General features: G+C 51.6%; 1 protein-coding gene across 3 annotated transcripts in view; it reads left to right on the plus strand.

Moving 5' to 3' along the window:
* shroom4 (shroom family member 4) overlaps nucleotides 1-17888 on the plus strand; it is a 46955-nt gene extending 29067 nt beyond the window's left edge. For all 3 annotated transcript variants that reach the window (XM_030339016.1, XM_030339018.1, XM_030339017.1), the window contains 9 exons: nucleotides 1-2776; nucleotides 6224-6288; nucleotides 7816-8847; nucleotides 9908-10624; nucleotides 10921-11053; nucleotides 11396-11497; nucleotides 12248-12418; nucleotides 15113-15255; nucleotides 15791-17888. The exon at nucleotides 1-2776 is cut by the window's left edge and continues 309 nt beyond it. In XM_030339016.1, coding sequence (XP_030194876.1) covers nucleotides 1-2776; nucleotides 6224-6288; nucleotides 7816-8847; nucleotides 9908-10624; nucleotides 10921-11053; nucleotides 11396-11497; nucleotides 12248-12418; nucleotides 15113-15255; nucleotides 15791-15941 — 5290 coding nt within the window. In that variant the 3' untranslated portion in view covers nucleotides 15942-17888. The remainder of the gene's footprint in view (nucleotides 2777-6223; nucleotides 6289-7815; nucleotides 8848-9907; nucleotides 10625-10920; nucleotides 11054-11395; nucleotides 11498-12247; nucleotides 12419-15112; nucleotides 15256-15790) is intronic.
* Nucleotides 17889-18077: the final 189 nt, after the last annotated feature.

Genomic DNA, 18077 nt, shown 5'->3' on the forward strand with positions numbered 1-18077 from the left:
GGGGAGGGCTGTAGGCGAGGCCCCGGATGACGCAGGGTTGGTGGTGGTGGGCCTCAAATCCAGGTCGCTGACCAGGCCAAAGACGAGGCCCGCTGTGGTCAAGGACAGGCCCTCCTCCTGCTGCTATGAGGAGGAGCGGAGGGGAGGAGGAGTCTTTGGAAGAGCGAGCGACGACGATAAGGAGCTGGGAACCAGTATGAACCCCCCTCGACCTCCGACCAGGAAGGACAGTTTCAGGGCCACCAGGAGCAGGAAGAAGAGCCCCGACACGTGTCCACTGGATGGGGTTTCTCCTGCGTCCTCCTCTAACCGCGACGACGACAACGACAGTGGCGGCGGTGGCGGTTCCAGACCCTCCCGCCTCCGTCGACAACCGGATGCCCCCAACGGCTGCACCGCGGAGCCTGCTGTCGGGGACAGCAACGGGAACTCAAAAGAAGACCCTTTGGAATGTTACCTGAACGCTCGTAACCAAAGCAAAGCACTCCGTTTTCTGGAAAGGGACTGCGGCACCAAGACAGTCTACATCTCAGAGGAGCACAAAGCTCCGCCGGTTCCTCCCAAGAGCTTCACCACTCTCCCCGCCACCTGCTCCTCGAACCCTGCCTCCTCACCTCCAGAGCCAGCGATGGAGGACCAGGGGGAACTCCAACCGTTGCACCCCAGGGCTAGGTGCTCCTCCTACGGGGAACTGCATCACCAGAGCGACCCCGAGAACCTCACCACCAGCACCAGCACCACCACCACCACCACCACCACCACCAGCCAGTCACTCCACCTCAACGGAGACGCCTGCTCATCCGGACCTAACGACCGCTCTCACCCCGCTCCCCCAGGACCCCTGCCCTCGCCCCCCTCTAGTAGCAGCTGTTCCTACCGCTCGCCCCTCCAGTCCGCCAGCGAAGACCCCCACAAGGACCCGCCATTAGCTCTGGATCACTGCCCCGACCCCGACCCCGCCCTGGAGGCCCAGCAGAGCAGCTGGGGGGGCAGCCGCTGCTCCACCCCGGGCTCAGTGTTCCTGGAGCTGGACGCCATCGCCGGAGACGCGGGAGGAAGGTCGGAAGACGGCGAGGGAGGCCCCGCCGCGGGGTCGGGATTCTCCCCGCCTCACGGGCACCATCCCTGGGGTCGGTCCGCGAGCGTCCCGGGGGATCTGGCGGCCCCCTGCGCGGACCACGAAGGACTGGCCGCCGGTCGGCTGGCGGACGGAGACTTTGTGCCTCTGAGCGCGGCTGCGAGTGTGGACAGCTTGCTGGAGGAGCAGAGGGGAGGAGGGGGAGGAGGGGGAGGAGGAAGGGAGGCGGAGGACGGAGACGCGGCGGCGAAGAGGCTGAACTCGTCCAAGAACCTCCGGCGGCACCGCCGTCGGAGCGAGCGCTTCGCCACCAACCTCCGCAACGAGATCCAGAGGAAGAAGGCCCAGCTGCAGACCGGCCGGGGCCCCGGGGGACTGCTGCACAGCGGGGCCACCCTCCACGAGGAGGAGGGCCCGGAGCTCCAGGACCAAGGCTGGGGCGACCCGGGCCCGCCCGCCCAGGAACGGAGCCCGAACGCGGGGTACTCCCGCTCCACCTCCGTCTCGACGTCCGAGTCCGGGCAGGAAGGTTCCCAGGGCGATCCGAGGGGGCCCGCCCGGAGCCGGGAGTCTCCGGCCCCGGTTCTGGACCTGACCACGCCCAGCTTCGGGGTCAGCATCCGGGTGGTGGAGGAACCGGCGCCGGCCGGCAAGGCCCGCCGGTGGCGCTGGACCCCCGAACACAAGCTCCAGCCGGAACTGGAACCAGGCCAGTGGTCCGGCGCTGAGCGACCCGAGGCGAAGACCCCCGGGGGGTCTCGGCACGGGGTCTGCGCCTTCGCCTGCACCACCAACTCCGCCAACTCCTCCTATTCCTCCTCCTCCGGCCGCTCCTACTCCACCTCCCGCATCGAGGAGTCCGAGATCCTGCCGTTCGCCGACCGGATGAAGTTCTTCGAGGAGACGAGTCGGAGCGGTTCGGTGTCCAGCCTCTGCAGCCCGCGGAGACAGGCGTCCCCCGTGGCCGAGCCCCGCGGCGGGGGGGACCCCGGCCAGCACCGGGCCCAGCGGAGGTACTCCTACCAGGGGGGGGTTCTGCAGGAAAGTGCCCCGCCGCCCGGCAGCGCGGAGGCCCGGAGACAATCTGTGAGCACCAACAGGGAGAAGGAGAGGGAGAAGGAGAGGGAAAGAGAAAGAGAGAGGGAACACGAGAGGGAGGACCGGGCGAGGGAGAGACAGAGGGAGCGGGAGGAGAGACAAATGGAGAGACAAAGGGAGAAGGAGCGCGAGGAGAGAGAGCTGATACTGCAGAGGGCGGAGAGACTGCAGGCCAGGGAGAGGGAGAGGGAGAAGGAGAGGGAGGAGAGGGTGAGAGAGTGGGCGAGGGAGCGAGAGAGGGAGGAGAGGGAGCGAGAGAGGCAGGCCAGGGCGAGAGAGTGGGAGAGGGAGAAAGAGAGGGAGAGGAAGATGGAGGCCGAGCGGCTGAGGGAACAGCGGGAACAAGAGAAGGAATGGCTGGAGAGAGAGAGGAGACAGAAGGCCCGGGAGCGAGAGGCCGAACAGGAGAGACTCTCTCAGCTGGGTCAGAGCGAGGACCTCCCCAGCCTCCATCAGGAGGACCAGCCCCATCAGGCCCCGCGCCCCCACGGCCAAGCCCAGGACCAGCCCCCGCGGTCGGCCTTCCACCCCGTCGGCGGCCCCTCTCTGCACCAGGGAGAGAACCAGGGATACACGTCCAGGAGCTACACACCTGACGAGGTAGGAGCACACACGCATACGCACACACGCACGCACGCACGTGCACACACACACACACGCACACACACAGAGGGGGGTGTAAAGAAATAGAGAGACAATGCAAGAGCTGGATGGAGCGATAGAGTGGCGAGAGAGCCAGAGATATACGAAGACCCACGACCCAGCCACAACCAAAAACCGTTGATTAACCCATTAGCTTTATCTGTAATCTATAGTTACAGCCCTATAGCACCCAGACGCTGCGCTCATGTTCAACGCTCGGTCAACAGTGCAGCCCGCTTGTTCTGTTCTGTTCTGTCGGTTTGGCCGTGACAGCGAAACGCGAGCACCGCGGCCTTAATGTGCTGGCAGAGCCGTTGAGTGACAGGCAGCCAGGCATCAACGCCAAACACCGCCGCAGCGCGGGTTCATCAGAGGACCAGGGAGCCATCAACGGTGCCATGGTGCTGAACTCTCGAAGCGATGACACCACAATAAACAGCACTCCGCAAGTCAAACCCAAACCAACTTTGAAAAATAAAAAACGGTTTCACCAGTGTGGGGGGGGGGGGGGCGATTGTCGTTCTGGAACGTTGCGCGGTAACCGCGGGCGACCGGCGGGTTCAATATCGCTGCTCACTCCGCACGAACGGCGGCACCGAGCGTCACTGGACCAGATGGGGGTCTCTGATAGGCCGGTGCGGGGGAGGGTGGCTCTGCATCTGGTCGGGAGTCAGACCAGAACTGTCCTCGTTGAGTGGGAGAACTCCCACGTAGAACCTCCGCACCGCGGTATTCTCTTATGGAACGTCTCCCTGGGGGGGCCGCGAGTAAGGCTCGCTGATTGGACGCAGCTCTGTGGGGGGAAATGACCAATAGCGGATCAGTGGAAACAACGGCATGTGGATGCATAATTGCAGCGACGCTTTCACAACTGCAGACCACAGACCGCAAGAATCTCAGCAGGGGGTGCTTTTCTTTTCCCCTCTCCCCTTCCTTTTTCCTCTCTTCTTTTTTTTGTGAGAGAGAGTGACCCCAGCTTCTAAACTCCTGGAAGCTTGGTTGAACTTCTTGGAGGGTTTTGGCGGCCATGTTGGGTGATGACGTATTGGAGACTAGCAGACTATGGATGGATCTACGGTTGAACTGCAGAGTCAGTGACCATGAGGGTTCCATGATAGTTTAGTTTTGTGTGTGAGTGTGTGTGTGTCTGTGTCTGTATGTGTGTGTGTCTGTTTTTTTCTATCTCCTCCACAGACACACAGATACACAAACATTGTTCGGATATGTGCACTGTATACACACTCACTTCCAGTCCATCTCCAGTCATTCTCAAAATTGTTTAGATGGGATTGTGCACATTCTCAGATGGATGCGCGCTTCTGTCGGACATATGTTGAGTTGGCTGCCAGCCTCTAAAAACACCACACAATGGACCCATAGAACATCAACATGTGTGTGTTTGTGTGTGTGTTTCATTTGCAAGCATGCCTAGAGGAATGTGTTTTTGTATTCTATTGTACCCTTCTCCATGTGAATTTCCTTCTTTTTACGGTGTGTGTGTGTGTGTGTGTGTGTGTGTGTGTGAGAGAGAGAGAGAATAGGAAGGATGTGAAATATGGAAGTCCAACCGACTGCTGTTATCATTCATGGTCTGGGACTTTCCCAGAAACCACAGAGCTTCAAAAACGTTAGGAAACATTGCTTTAAATAACGGCCAATACAAAATGTTAGGAAAGGATGGTTTGATAAAGGTTTATCAATCAAATCTTAATTTGGCTAGATCTATTGTCACGTGATGAAAATGAAAAATAATAATGATAAGACATGGCAACTTTATGTAAAGCATGATCTGCCTTACCCATAAAGCATTAAAAATATGAATGGGACTTTTAGACTCCCCATCATAAGGTGCTGGGTTAGAATCCAAATGGCATCAACAGCCTACCTGTAGATATCTGAGAGCAAGATGACCCCTTACCCCCACCCACTCCAGAATTACATGTACTGTATCTAAATTCACTGTAAGTCTGGAAAGAGTATCAAATAACTAAAAATAACTAAAATATGTTACTCCTAGTCTGGTCTCTGTGTGGTCAAGCTCTCCAAAGACATCCACCCCCCAGTTTTCCACGGTCCGTTTTATTATACAGTGAGTCAAGGAGCTCTCAGTACATGAAGATGACTGCATGCCAACTATAACACAAAATGGTGGACACTGAGGTTCCAAAACGGGCCAGTGTGAACGCTGTTTGGACATGAGGATCTAAGTATGGATGATGACTCGGCCACTAACTGCCGCTAATGTTATGTTTTTGTTGTTTAGCTGTCAAGTTTGTAGCATCTCTGCGTTTAGTTTTATAGTCTTTCCCTGTGTAGCAAAGCATGTGTGTGTGTGTGTGTGTGTGTGTGTGTGTGTGTGTGTGTGTGTGTGTGTGTGTGTGTGTGTGTGTGTGTGTGTGTGTGTGTGTGTGTGTGTGTGTGTGTGTGTGTGTGTGTGTGTGTGTGTGCATGTGAGCTTTGCATATTTGAGTGTAGCTCTTGACCACCTCTGTGTGTAGCTTAGTGTCTGTGCATGTAGCCTTAGGATCTCTTGGTGTAACTTCATTGCATCCAAGTGTTTAAGCTTGGTGTGTGTGTTTGTGTGTGTTGATATATATAGCTTAGATTGTGTGTGTGTATGTATAGCCTAGTGTCCAGGAGTGTGTAATTGGTTGCTCGTTCCCATGCCATGTGAGGATCTAGCGTTGGGCTGGTTTCTTGGTTCTGCTGGTGAGGTAATGATGTGAATGTGTTCCACAGACACTTCCTCAGTTTGGAGGCCTTAATAAGCCAAACCACAGAGCAGCGCCTGGGCCAGCAGCGGCCACCACAGTGATGATTTGGCTAGAAAGCGTGTGGTGTAAAGTGCACTGCATTAGCTCCAGCTAAGCCCTCTGGTGTCCCACAGGGCTCTTTGTTTGGCCCCCGCACATTCTCACAGACACTCCATTTCATGTTGTTGTTCTTAATACTTTTACAGTTAAATAGAAACATGTGTGTCCAACCTTGAGTCGAACTGATCCTTCCATCCAAACACTTTTGTTTATTTATTATTAAGTTGTTTCGTGGAATTTTTCATCCAACGTGACTTACCGTGAGTTCAGACAGCCTACATGCCATAAAGGAGCAGGTAGGGGTTAGGGATCATCTTGCTTAGGGTTTGAACCGAGAACCTGGGCCGACCCCTCACTGCCAGACTATCCTGCTGGACCGGATGTGGTTCTATTGTTATTTTATCCAGAGGTCTATTAGCAGCTTAACGTCATCTAACTAACTCACCATCAAAACAGGCAACATCATCAAGCGCACCACACCCAACACCCTAGCACCACCCCTCTGGAGGAATGTAAGCTGGCCAACTCAGGGGACGTAATTAAACAGAATGGGGCTTTCTGATTGGTGGAGCTAACTGGATGTGTTCCACAGGCTCACCCAACCCGCAAGACGCAGGAAGCCCCAAAGCTCAACAGGAAGTACAGCCTGACCGAGAGGTGAGCCACTTCCTGTCCGCCTGTACCCACTGGCATGTGGGCAGACACACACAAGCACGCATTCACGCACACACACCCAGACACACAAAATAAATCCAAATCAGTATCTTTCTGTACTTCACGTACATTGTTCTCCATTTCAGACACACATCTATACTTTTCATAAGCAAACACACACGCACAAATACACACACGCGCGCACACACACACACACACACACACACACACACACACACACACACACACACACACACACACACACACACACACACACACACACACACACAAACACACAAATTAAATCCAAATCAATATCTCTCTGTACTTCACGTACATTGTTCTCCATTTCAGACACACATCTATACTTTCATAAGCAAACACACACACACACAGATACACACAGACACACACACACACACACACACACACACACACACACACACACACACACACACACACACACACACACTTCTTGCTATAGATTTTTACTCCATTCCACACATGCATCTATATGTGACATATATAATTACACACACACACACACACACACACACACACACACTCACACACACACACACACACACACACACACACACACACACACACACACACACACACACACACACACGCTCTAACCTGCTCCGTCTGTGGGTGTGGGCCTGGCGTGGGCTCAGTGGGTCCTTGGGGGGCTGGGGTGGTTTAGGCTGGGGTGTGATGTGTGTTTCCACCAGGACCAGAACACAATGAGCCCAAAGTGTGTTCAGACCACTGCCACCATGGCCATACTACTGTAATGACAAGCTGTTCAATGGGAGAAGGAAGGGGATGGAAACACACTTATATTTAGAAGCCCACATATGAGGAGAGAGAATGAACACATTCCGTAGCATATGGGGATTTTGATGTTGCTCCGTCTTTGACGTATTTCCTGTGGAGTCTGTTTGACTAAAGTCATGCCTAATCGGCAAACCCTCTATGTACACATTTTTATGATTAAGCACAGCAATAGGAACCATAAGACCATGTTATGCAATACAAGATAAGCATAACATTTGCTACTAATAATACATTGAATTATAGTGCCCCCCTCCCTCACCTGGCAGTGGTTGAGGGTTTGCCCTGTCCTTGGGAAACTCTGTTTAAAGATACAACAACAAAATCTTTTTCCCTTTTCACAGAAGTTTATACCCTTTCTATGCTTTCACCATGTTGCTGAAAATGTTGGCGTGATTATTAAATAACTTGCAGTATGACCAATCGTGTATATACAGCTTAATATAAATCTGTGTCATGACATCTCTCTCTCTCTTTCGGTCTCTCTCTCTCTCTGTGTCTCTCTGTCTCTGTCTCTCTCTCTCTCTCGCTCTCTCTCTCTCTCTCTCTCTCTCTCTCTCTCTCTCTCTCTCTCTCTCTCTCTCTCTTTCGGTCTCTCTCTCTCTCTCTCTCTCTCTCTCTCTCTCTCTCTCTCTCTCTCTCTCTCTCTCTCTCTCTCTCTCTCTCTCTCTCTCTCTCTCTCTCGCCCATCAGGGACTATCCCAGGTTGAGGAGTGACTCTGTACCCCTGGAGGCCGTTCAGCCTCATCCCCATCGCCCCCAGCCTCAGCATCAGCACCGCCCCCACCAGCCCGTCACCACGGAGACCACCCGAGCACGCCGCGCCGCGCCGCGCTCCCTGGCACAGCAGGGCCGGGCCATGTCGGAGAACGACCTGCGCCACGACGCCGGCCGGCACCCCCGCCGGTCGCCCGCCGTCTCCATGACGACCAGCCAGATCCTCAGCGAGGCAGACGAGAGCGGGCGCGAGTCGGGGCCAATCAGGAAGAAGGTCCCGCCCCCGCCGAGGCCGCCGCCCCCCAAGTGGGAGGAGTTCCACCGCAGGCGGGCGTCGCACCACAACCTCTACTCCTCCCCCCCCTCCTCCTCGTCCTCCTCCTCCCCCCTGTCCTTCTCCCCTCTGCCGCCCTATCACTCCATCCCCCCAGCCTTCCTCCCCTCCAATGGAGACTCCTCCTCCTCCTCTTCCTCCCGGCTCCCCGTGGAGCCGTCCAGGCCGCGCTCCTACAGCCTCCCCCCAGAGAGGCCTCAGGTCCTGGGGAGGAACCAGGGCCCAGAGCCCGCCGGCCCACCCTCCAGCCAGGACCAGGCCCAGCCCCGCCTCCATGACCGCCCCCTCGCTAGCCCCACAGCCAATCAGCACCTGGCGGCAGAAACACTGGACCGCCCCTACAATCACAGCACGGACAATCTAAATAAGGCACGAGTTCAGGGCCATTGTGCCTATTCTCATGGCGTAGCCAATCAAAATCAAGAGCAGAATCACTATCGTCCTCGTTCTAGCAGCTCAACCAATCAGAGCCCGGAGCCCTTGCAGGACCGCCTCTTCAATATAGCTCCGCCCAGTCCCATGTTTTCCAGGAGGGCGTTCCGGCCAGTGGCCCCACCCCCAAGGGAGAGGGGCGGAGCCTCGAGGAGTCAACAGGAAGAAGTGCAGGAGAATGGAGGGGCTGTACTTCCTCTTCCTCCTCCTTCGTCAGCGCCGGCAGGAAGCTGTGACAGCAGGTGGGAGTCACATCTCTATTTCTAATCTTTGATGTAATTTTACATCCAGAAGCCATTTTGATCCAATGAGACCTGCAGTGAATCCAAATCCATGTCGTTAAAGGTCCCATGGCATGAACATTTCACGTTATGAGGTATTCTAACATTAATATGAGTGACCCTAGACTGCCTATGGTCTCGAGGTAGCTAGAAATGACGTTAGGTGTAAAACGAGCACTAGGTATCCTGCTCTGCCTTTGAAAAAACAAAGCTCAGAGGCGCCGATTTGGAATTTTCCCTGTATGTCGTCATACAGGGACATGTTACCTCCCCTTCTCTGCTTTGCCCACCCAGATAATTTGGCCTGCCAATGAGACAATGTGCTAGGTCTGTTGTACAATTCTTTGTTATTTGAATAACCGTTCTGCTGTTGGTGTTATGAAAAACGTGGGGTTCGCTTATGTCTCTGGTATTTCCACAACGAGACTCCCTGAAGTCCATATATATATAATAGCTATCGCGCCTCGCCATTCCGATACATCCACTGTAAACAGAGTGCACCCTCCACCATGACCTGCCTCTAAAAAACGTCACCTTTGTGGAAAGCTCATTGTGGGACTAATTCTGCACCAAGGCTGAATATCTTGGAACGTCTTGAAATACTGTATTAGGGTCCCACTAACACCTATATATAAGCATCCATAAAGTAGCATGCCATAGAACCTTTGAGGAGCAGATAGGGGTTAGGGGACTTGCTGACACGGTGAAACAAAGCTGAGTGGAAACACATGTACCAGATCAGCTGGTGGCTATAAAAGCATGAAACTAATAAAGTGATACGATGTGTGTTGGTTTCAAAGGTCAATGTCTGGGACACATGGAAGCCACATTCCTCTGAGATAAAACAAGTGAAATATCAAGAGTGTCTTTATTAGTTTTTAGTCTTCTCTTTATCCCCGTGTCATTTGTGTGTGTGTTGCGTTTGCGCTGCATCAGGAAAATTTGCATATATAACCACTACCAGTGGCGCTTTTACTTTGAAGTGAAAGCACTGACGGCAAAATCTGTTTCTTCCCCCCAGCGCGTGGGAAACCCAGCGATCCAGACAGGAGCCCGAACAGGAGACATCCCCACCCAGACACCAGGCGGATCAAAGAGCGTCGGCCCATTGGGATAGGAAGAGGACTCCATCTCCCAGCATGCACTGCAACACGTCACACGCTCCTCCTCCTCCCGCTGCGACCACTGCGTTAGAGAACGGAGTCGTTCCCGCCCCGGAGCGCTACGAACAGCAACGGAACCACAGAGGGTTCCGGAACTACCTCGGGAACGCCGGCGGTCCGGAACACCGGGGCGGGAGTGCGGAACCCGAAACGGAACCGGCGGGAACAGAGTCGGAGGCGACGCTGAGCCCCAGCCCCGCCCACAGCCTGGAGGCGGAGCTGGACATCCCCATGGAGACGGACATTGACGACTATCAGGAGGAAGAGGAGGGGCCTATGCCCCGGGTCAATCCAATCACGAGCGAGCAGCCGTGCTTCGCCCTGCCGGTCACGGTGGTGGAGACGGACATCGACGCCTCGCCCGACCGGGACGCCTCTCCTCCGGGCCGGACGCGGGCGGTGAGCGGGTCCCTGGAGGAGGAGGAGGAGGAGGAGGAGGAGGAGGAGGAGGAGCTGAGGGCCCGGGGCCCCGGCAGGGAGCAGCTCTCCCCCCTGGGCAGCGAGGGGGAGTGGGGCCCCGAGAGCTGGAGGGGGGCGTACCGGGGCCTGGGCCAGGACACCGACAGCTTGGAGAGGTGAGGCGGAGCCGCGCTGCAGTGTCCGGTCACATGTCCAAAGACCCTCCAGGCTTGGGCGTTGTCCTTGGAAACTAGTTTCCACGAACAGTGCCTAGTTGACATGTGCCCCTTTGTGACGTCACAATTGGGGCTGTCCACTCAGATGTCTGGTGGGCAGACATCGTCAACATTATGATGTCATAGACTATTCAGCCACCCATTAATCACCCACTCATTGGGTGATTATGCTATAATTAAAACAACACATTTTCCGCTTATTTGACTCCTAACGAACCTGGCGTCCTTGCTCACAGGCACTCGGGCAGGAGCTCCAGCTGCTCCTCTCACTACGGCGTGCCAGCCACCAGACCCCAGCTGCCCTCCCACAGGAAGGACCCGCCCGACCTCCGTCACCACGACGACGAGGAGGAGGATCTCACCTACAAGGTTCCCCTCATATCAAATGATCTAATATGTAGCGACGTCAACGCTCATTACAAACGCACGGCCGCACATGTAAATCAATCTTTCATGTTATATTTTAAATGAGACCTGATTTTACTTTACCCTTTATCCCAGTGCTCCTGTTGCTTTCTCAGTGCGTTTTATTAACTAACACAAACATTTTCTGGTGTACATTTTAAAAAGAACTAAAACCATAAGCCTGAGCGCCATCACTCAGGCGCTGCTAGCGTTAGCCCGATCAGCCCGGGAGCACAAACAGCACCCCCTTGAGCACGGCCCGTTCCCTGTCTGTCCGTCTGAGTGTGGCCCGTCTGCCCTCCGCAGCGGCAGCTGATGGAGAGCCTGCGTAAGAAGCTGGGCGTGCTGCGAGAGGCCCAGAGAGGCCTGCAGGAGGACATCAGAGCCAACACTCAGCTGGGGGAGGAGGTGAGGAACACCTCGACACTCACACTCAGCCACCGAGCCGCCGCTGTGGTCCACACTAACATACGGCCCTGTGGTTGAGCCGCCCGCGGTCGACGTCCAGCAGAGAAACAGGGACGCAGTGGATTCTTGAATGCTATTTTCTGGCGTACGCAAAGGAAGGGACCGAATAGGACAGGACACAGAACGCCCAGAACCTCAAGCCTAAAATATGCGATGGGATGTGAAACGGGCACACGCTTTTCCGTTTCCCAGCGGAAACCCCGCCCTGCACGGCAATGTGGCAGTCGCTATGGTAACGGGCGCAGAGTAAACACCAAACCTCAAGAGTGGCATTTTGTTGTGGATATCTCCAGACCACTTTTGCAGACTTCTTTACCAAAATGGAGATTCAAATGAAAAAAATAATAATAAAAATTAACAGTTAAACTGTGGGTGGAGCTATGATTACAATTACAATTAAGGCATTTAGCAGACGCTTTTATCATAAGCGACTTACACCGGTTAATACACACATTGACGGAAGAGTCAACCATGCAAGGCCAGCTCGTCAGGAGCAGTTAGGGTTAAGTGTCTTGCTCAGGGACACATCGAACTAGCAACCTTTCGGTTACAAGACAACTGCTTTACCTCCCGAGCTAAGCCGACCCCCTACCCCCACGATCACACCGCTGACAACATCACCCCACCCCACCCTCTACCATGTCTGTCCCCCCCCCCCCCCCCCCCCCCCCCCCCCCCCCCGCCTGGCAGGTGGAGAGCTCGGTGGTTGCGGTGTGCAAGCCCAACGAGGTGGACAAGTTCCGGATGTTCATCGGGGACCTGGACAAGGTGGTGAGCCTGCTGCTGTCGCTGTCGGCCCGGCTGCTGAGGACCCAGACGGCCCTGGACACCCTGGGGCCCGAGGCCGACCAGGCCGAGAGGGTGAGGACTGAGGGGCCCCTGATGCGTTGCCTGTTGAACAGGATATGAGGCGGTACTAACCCGAGATGGGATGAGGGACTCTCTTTAAGGCTTGCAGTTTGCGGTTTTGTTTTGAGTAAACGTCCTTTTCATTTCCTCTTTAAATAAAACGGTTGGATTTTCCTTTCACACTTTATTTCACATTTTTAACACATTCATGTCTGATAACAGGGCACGTTACTTTGCATATCAATCATACACTAGACATCATATTAATTATACGAATACCATTGTTACAGAGAGTAAAGAAAAACCTAAGCCAGACATAGGTTGTTTATGTGCTATCATCAATATATATATTGATATATATCACCAATATATATATATATATATTGATATATATATATCACCAATATATATATATTGATATATATATCATCAATATATATATTGATGATAAATATATCAATATATATATTGGTGATATATATCAATATACTGTTTATTTATGATATATTGATGATAGCTTAACCTAACAGCTTACCCAGCGGACAGTGAAACAGAGCCCTGTTTCAGGTAGCTGGTTTTGAGGCAACCCCGAGTTTGTTCGCTCTGAGTTAGTGGAAACTCTGGGTTTTCCGTTTCAGGTAGCAGGTTCAGCGCAACCGAGAGTTAGTTGCTGCGGCAACATACGCCGTGGGTCTAACCTGCTCGGGAGGTGGTTAGACCTACTCTGAGTTTGTTGTCTAAGGCTGAGGGCAGCTCTCCGACAGAAGGAAGTGTTAGAAATGGCATGTCCTTTTCTACGAGAGCCTGTGGACGTAGAGGCTGCGATCCTCAGAAGGAATCTCTGTGAGGAACGATTATTAAGAGCCCGCCTGGACTTTATTTTCCTGATAATTTTCTTCACGAGCGCTATCGTTTTTCAGCGCAAACTATCATTTGTTTAGACCACCTTCTCAGCCCCCATGTTAACTGTCAAACGCACCGGGGGCATGCTTTAAGTTTAATTTTTTATTTTTTATCGCAATTAACGAATGTGCAGAATGATCCGCCCCGTGCATCCCACCCGCTCTGTAGCCTACTACAGTCACTTCAACGTTGTGGCTTTCCCATGATCAGAGTAGCTGACTAACCACGGACCTATAACTACTGCAAGTCAAGAAACTCATTTTAAGAATGCAAGGCAGAAAAGACCCTGGTACTGCTTTTAACCAGATGCTGTTCTTCTCTACATGCACATGCTCAGCATAATCGTCTGCATTGTTCACTGAAGTAAAACCCTTTGAGTAAACTGTTCAACAAAATAACTTGTCCCACCACAGCCCGTGTTCTAATAGAGACAATCTACTTATTATGAGGATTATTTTATTTCCTGAAAGCACAAAAAAAAAACACCTTTAACTTATGTTCCAAAATATGGATCTCCAAAGCATCCTTTTGCATCTTTTGAATTGTTACAATTGTATGGAGGTTGGTGAGGGCATCTGGTTCAAGTAGGGCGATGCCCTACTTGATCAGTAACTGGAAGAAGATGATTAGACAGTGCAATTATTACTTGAGCCAGAATATTGCCCCATCTAATTTGCAACGCGCTGGGTTGCGTGTAGGCCTACATATTTAATTATTTTTAATAAACAGCCTCTTATACTGTAAAGGCACTTCTATCCTGGGGGGTGGGGGGGATCCGAGGAGCTCCCCCCAGGGATGCCCTCAGCCACAGGACGCATAGCCTGCTCTGTTGGCTGAGGGCCATCTCCTCAGCCTCTGTGAGGGCTGCAGGTGGTGGACCCCCTCCAGTCTGCCGGGCCTCTGCATTTTTTCGATTTGCTAACATGGAGGAAAATGTTACCCTAATATTCAGTAAGCGCTATTTTGAAGACATATATATATATATATATATATATAATGCATTTTGCCTAGGTGTAGCCTTCTAATATATCTAAAATCCTATTAAATATTGGCAGTGTTGGGGTGGCTGGGAAATGTACTACTTACATTTACTGCTTAAATATAGTATACAAATATATAATACATGTTGAACATAGCTGTTAAATAAGGTAGAGCAGGCAAAACAGCACAATTTATTTGATTTCAGTTAAACATTAGTTTACCTGTTTAAACTATATTTTTGTACTTCATTTGCTGCCAAGTCCTCGTGGGGCAACTCGGGGTTGCGTAAATTGACGCACACACACACACACACACACACACACACACACACACACACACACACACACACACACACACACACACACACACATATTGAATAAGTGGAAGATATTAAACTTTCCTCTTATTTTATTTTACTAATTTATTTTACTCTCTCTCGCGCTCTCGCTGCCGCGGCGGTATTGCTTTTTTTTGTTAAAATGGGTAACTGCTCGGCATGCACGTTCATTAGAATTTCCAATTCCGTGGGGGAAAAGTAAGTGGATCTACGCTTTTGGTCCATGTTTGATCATGTTATCAGAGATCCATTGATGATGGCTCTTCATAGTCAACAGGCACGCCCCCAACCCAGAGTGAACATTATCAGAGTTGATTAACCCAACGCTGATCACCTGTTCTGAAACCGAAAACCCAGAGTTGCTTTTCAACCCTGAACTCTGAGTCAACCAACTCAGAGCGCAGGATTAAACTCAGAGTATGTTAAACCAGCTACCTGAAACAGGCCTCAGATCTTAACGCTGTCCCCTGTCTCTGGTGCTGCAGCCCCCCCTGGTGGAGAAGCAGAGGCAGCTCATGCGGCAGCTGTCTGAGGCCCAGGACCTGAAGGAGCACGTGGACCGCAGAGAGCAGGCCGTGGGCCGGGTCCTGTCCCGCTGTCTGTCCCCCGACCAGCACCGAGACTACTGGTCAGTACACACACACACACACACACGCACCATGCAGAGACAATCACACACACACGCACCATGCAGAGACAATCACACACACACGCACCATGCAGAGACAATCACGCACACACACGCACCATGCAGACAATCACACACACATGCACACACACACACACACGCACGCACACGCACACACACACACACACACATATCATGCAGAGAGACGCATGCACACTGACTGACTGACTGATCATAACAGATTATTGTAAGGCTTCTTCTGCGATTCATGGATGGTATATATGGGTGTGACATCACAAGCAGCCAAAGGTCTTGATCAATCAAAGCATTTTAATATTTATCCGTCTGTGATATCACTAGCGAGAGTAAGTTGTGACGTCACACATGGCAAAAAAATGCAAGTGGCTCTTTGGGAGAAATCCCCCTTGTCCCCTGCTGGTGGCATTTAGCGGAGGCTTTTATCTGGTCGGGAGCATTGAGTCTGGAGGGTTAATCCCAGCGTAATGGACGGTCCGTGCGGTTGTTCCCCCTGCAGCCACTTTGTGAAGATGAAGGCGGCCCTGCTGGTGGAGCAGAGGCAGCTGGAGGACAAGACCCGCCTGGGGGAGGAGCAGCTCCGGGGGCTCCGGGAGAGCCTGGACCTGGGCCTGGGCGTGGGCCTGTCCCTGGGCTACGGACACTACTGACAACAGCCCCACCCACCAGGAGTTAGACCGCACCAGGAAGCGGGCTGAACCCAGGAAGTAGACTGAACCAGAGGGGTCGAGATTAAGATCAACCCAAGAGCAAAACCAAGCCTGGGGTGAGGCTGAGCCAGGGAGGGGACCGGAGACCTGGAGATATAAAACAGGCTGTTGACATTCCAACCCCTAACTAACCAAGAAGCACAATGAGCCAGACGGTATCACAAAACCAGGAAACAGTCCTGACTCGAGAGAGAGAGAGAGAGATTATTGGCTGCAAACATTCCATACCCAGGAAGTAAACAGGCGCGGCCCGAGATTGTCCATTCCATGTATCCCATGTTCCTCCTCAAAGAAAAAGCTAGTAGGAACCCTTAAGACACAGAGACACCACACATTAGGAGAGTCACACACACAAACACATTCATGGACCACGTCCTACCCTGATCCTCCTAACACCTACGGGTTGGTGGTGGTCCCACACGGCCCGACAGACACTGGGCGGGTTGTGTGAAGCCCAACAGGATTAGCCGCGTTCATTCCAGACCAGGACACTTGAACACACAGAGCACGCCACTCAGCCGAGAGTGGACCGCAGAAGGCTTAGCGTTGTGTCTACCACGCGCCATCGATTAGCCGGCAAGCGGACCACTGACTCACCGCCTTTCTCCACACGGGGAATAGAACCTCTTGTTCCCGGGTGGGGTTAGTGCCTTGCTCTCCTTCGGGAGGAGAACCCCTTAACCCCAAGGCTGGAGACTCATCTGCTGTAACTTTATACTGTTATGAACACGCATACGTTAACAACTCCTACACCGTTGTCCTTCCAATATTATTCATTACCAAAGAAAAACCCCACTTTCGGCTTGCATCAGTTTAAAAACGGTGTCATCGGGACTCATTTTATTTATTTCACATGTATAGATTAAAACGTGAATGATTTTAAAAAAGTAACGATTTCTGTTGGTGCTTTGAGGCAAAAAAATAAAATCTGTTTAGTACCTGTGCTTGATTGGATTCGCTCTCTATTTTGACCACATCAGAAGACTGAAGGACAATATGTAACGAACGTCCAACACTACAGTAGAAGTGGAGACACAGGAGCATCGCTGTATATTTGACTGTATATTTAAGTCGTTTTGGAACACCATGAAACTTTCCATGAGAAAATATGAAGATATGGTTCTGTAAAATAACAACAAAACACTACCTGTGTGTGTGTGGGGGTGGTTGAGTGTGTGTGTGTTTGGGTGAGTGTGGTTGTGTGTGGGCATGCATGAGCATATTTGATGAATTTTTTTACTGTTTTGCATTGTTGCTTTTCACAGTTTAACTGCTGATTAACCATACAGAAAACACACACAACACTACAATCAAATGTTCACGAGGCATAAACATTTTACAAACAGACATATCGATCATACTGAAGCAATAAGTTTAATAATCCATTCACATAAAATCACTTGAGTATAACGTTGATTATCAGTTCATAATTTAGCCATATAGCCAATAGAAGTACCGAACATGTGTTGCTTACAGTTTCAGAAAAGTTAATGTTTGTTTGATATGCTCTGTTCCGGATTGGTTTTGTATTGAATACTTGAGTATCTTGAACACATCACTTTGCTTGTTACTGACCACACAAGCATATGGAAAATGCTGCTCATTCACCTTTAACAGATGCTATGCTGCATCACACTTACATACAAGCAAACATCAAACGTTTAATACTGTCGATACTGCTTTGTTCTTGCGTTGTATATATCGTATATATATTGTTGTACTGTATTGAACAAACTGGAGTCTTATTGGTTGGTTGAAAAATTAGAAAAAAACTGTTTTGTTCGGCGTCACCAGTGAGAAAGCACATATTTTTCTGTCTCTAGTTTGTCATATGTAATAATGATGACCTGTTCCAATAACGCCTTATTAAAACAATTTAACTGCAAAGCGTTCTTTTGTGAGAATAAAGTATGATGAATAATGGTGACATTACATCTGTGTTTTTGAGGGATGGTTAATGCCGGTTTGGATTAAGGGGTGCGTCGTTTGACTACTTTGTGATGCTGCAATCACCATGACAACACACAGACAAGTGATGTGTTGGTTCGACAGAAAGAAAAAACCCTATGGATGACT

Source organism: Gadus morhua, chromosome 17 (genome assembly GCF_902167405.1).
Source record: "Gadus morhua chromosome 17, gadMor3.0, whole genome shotgun sequence".
NCBI lineage: Eukaryota > Metazoa > Chordata > Actinopteri > Gadiformes > Gadidae > Gadus > Gadus morhua.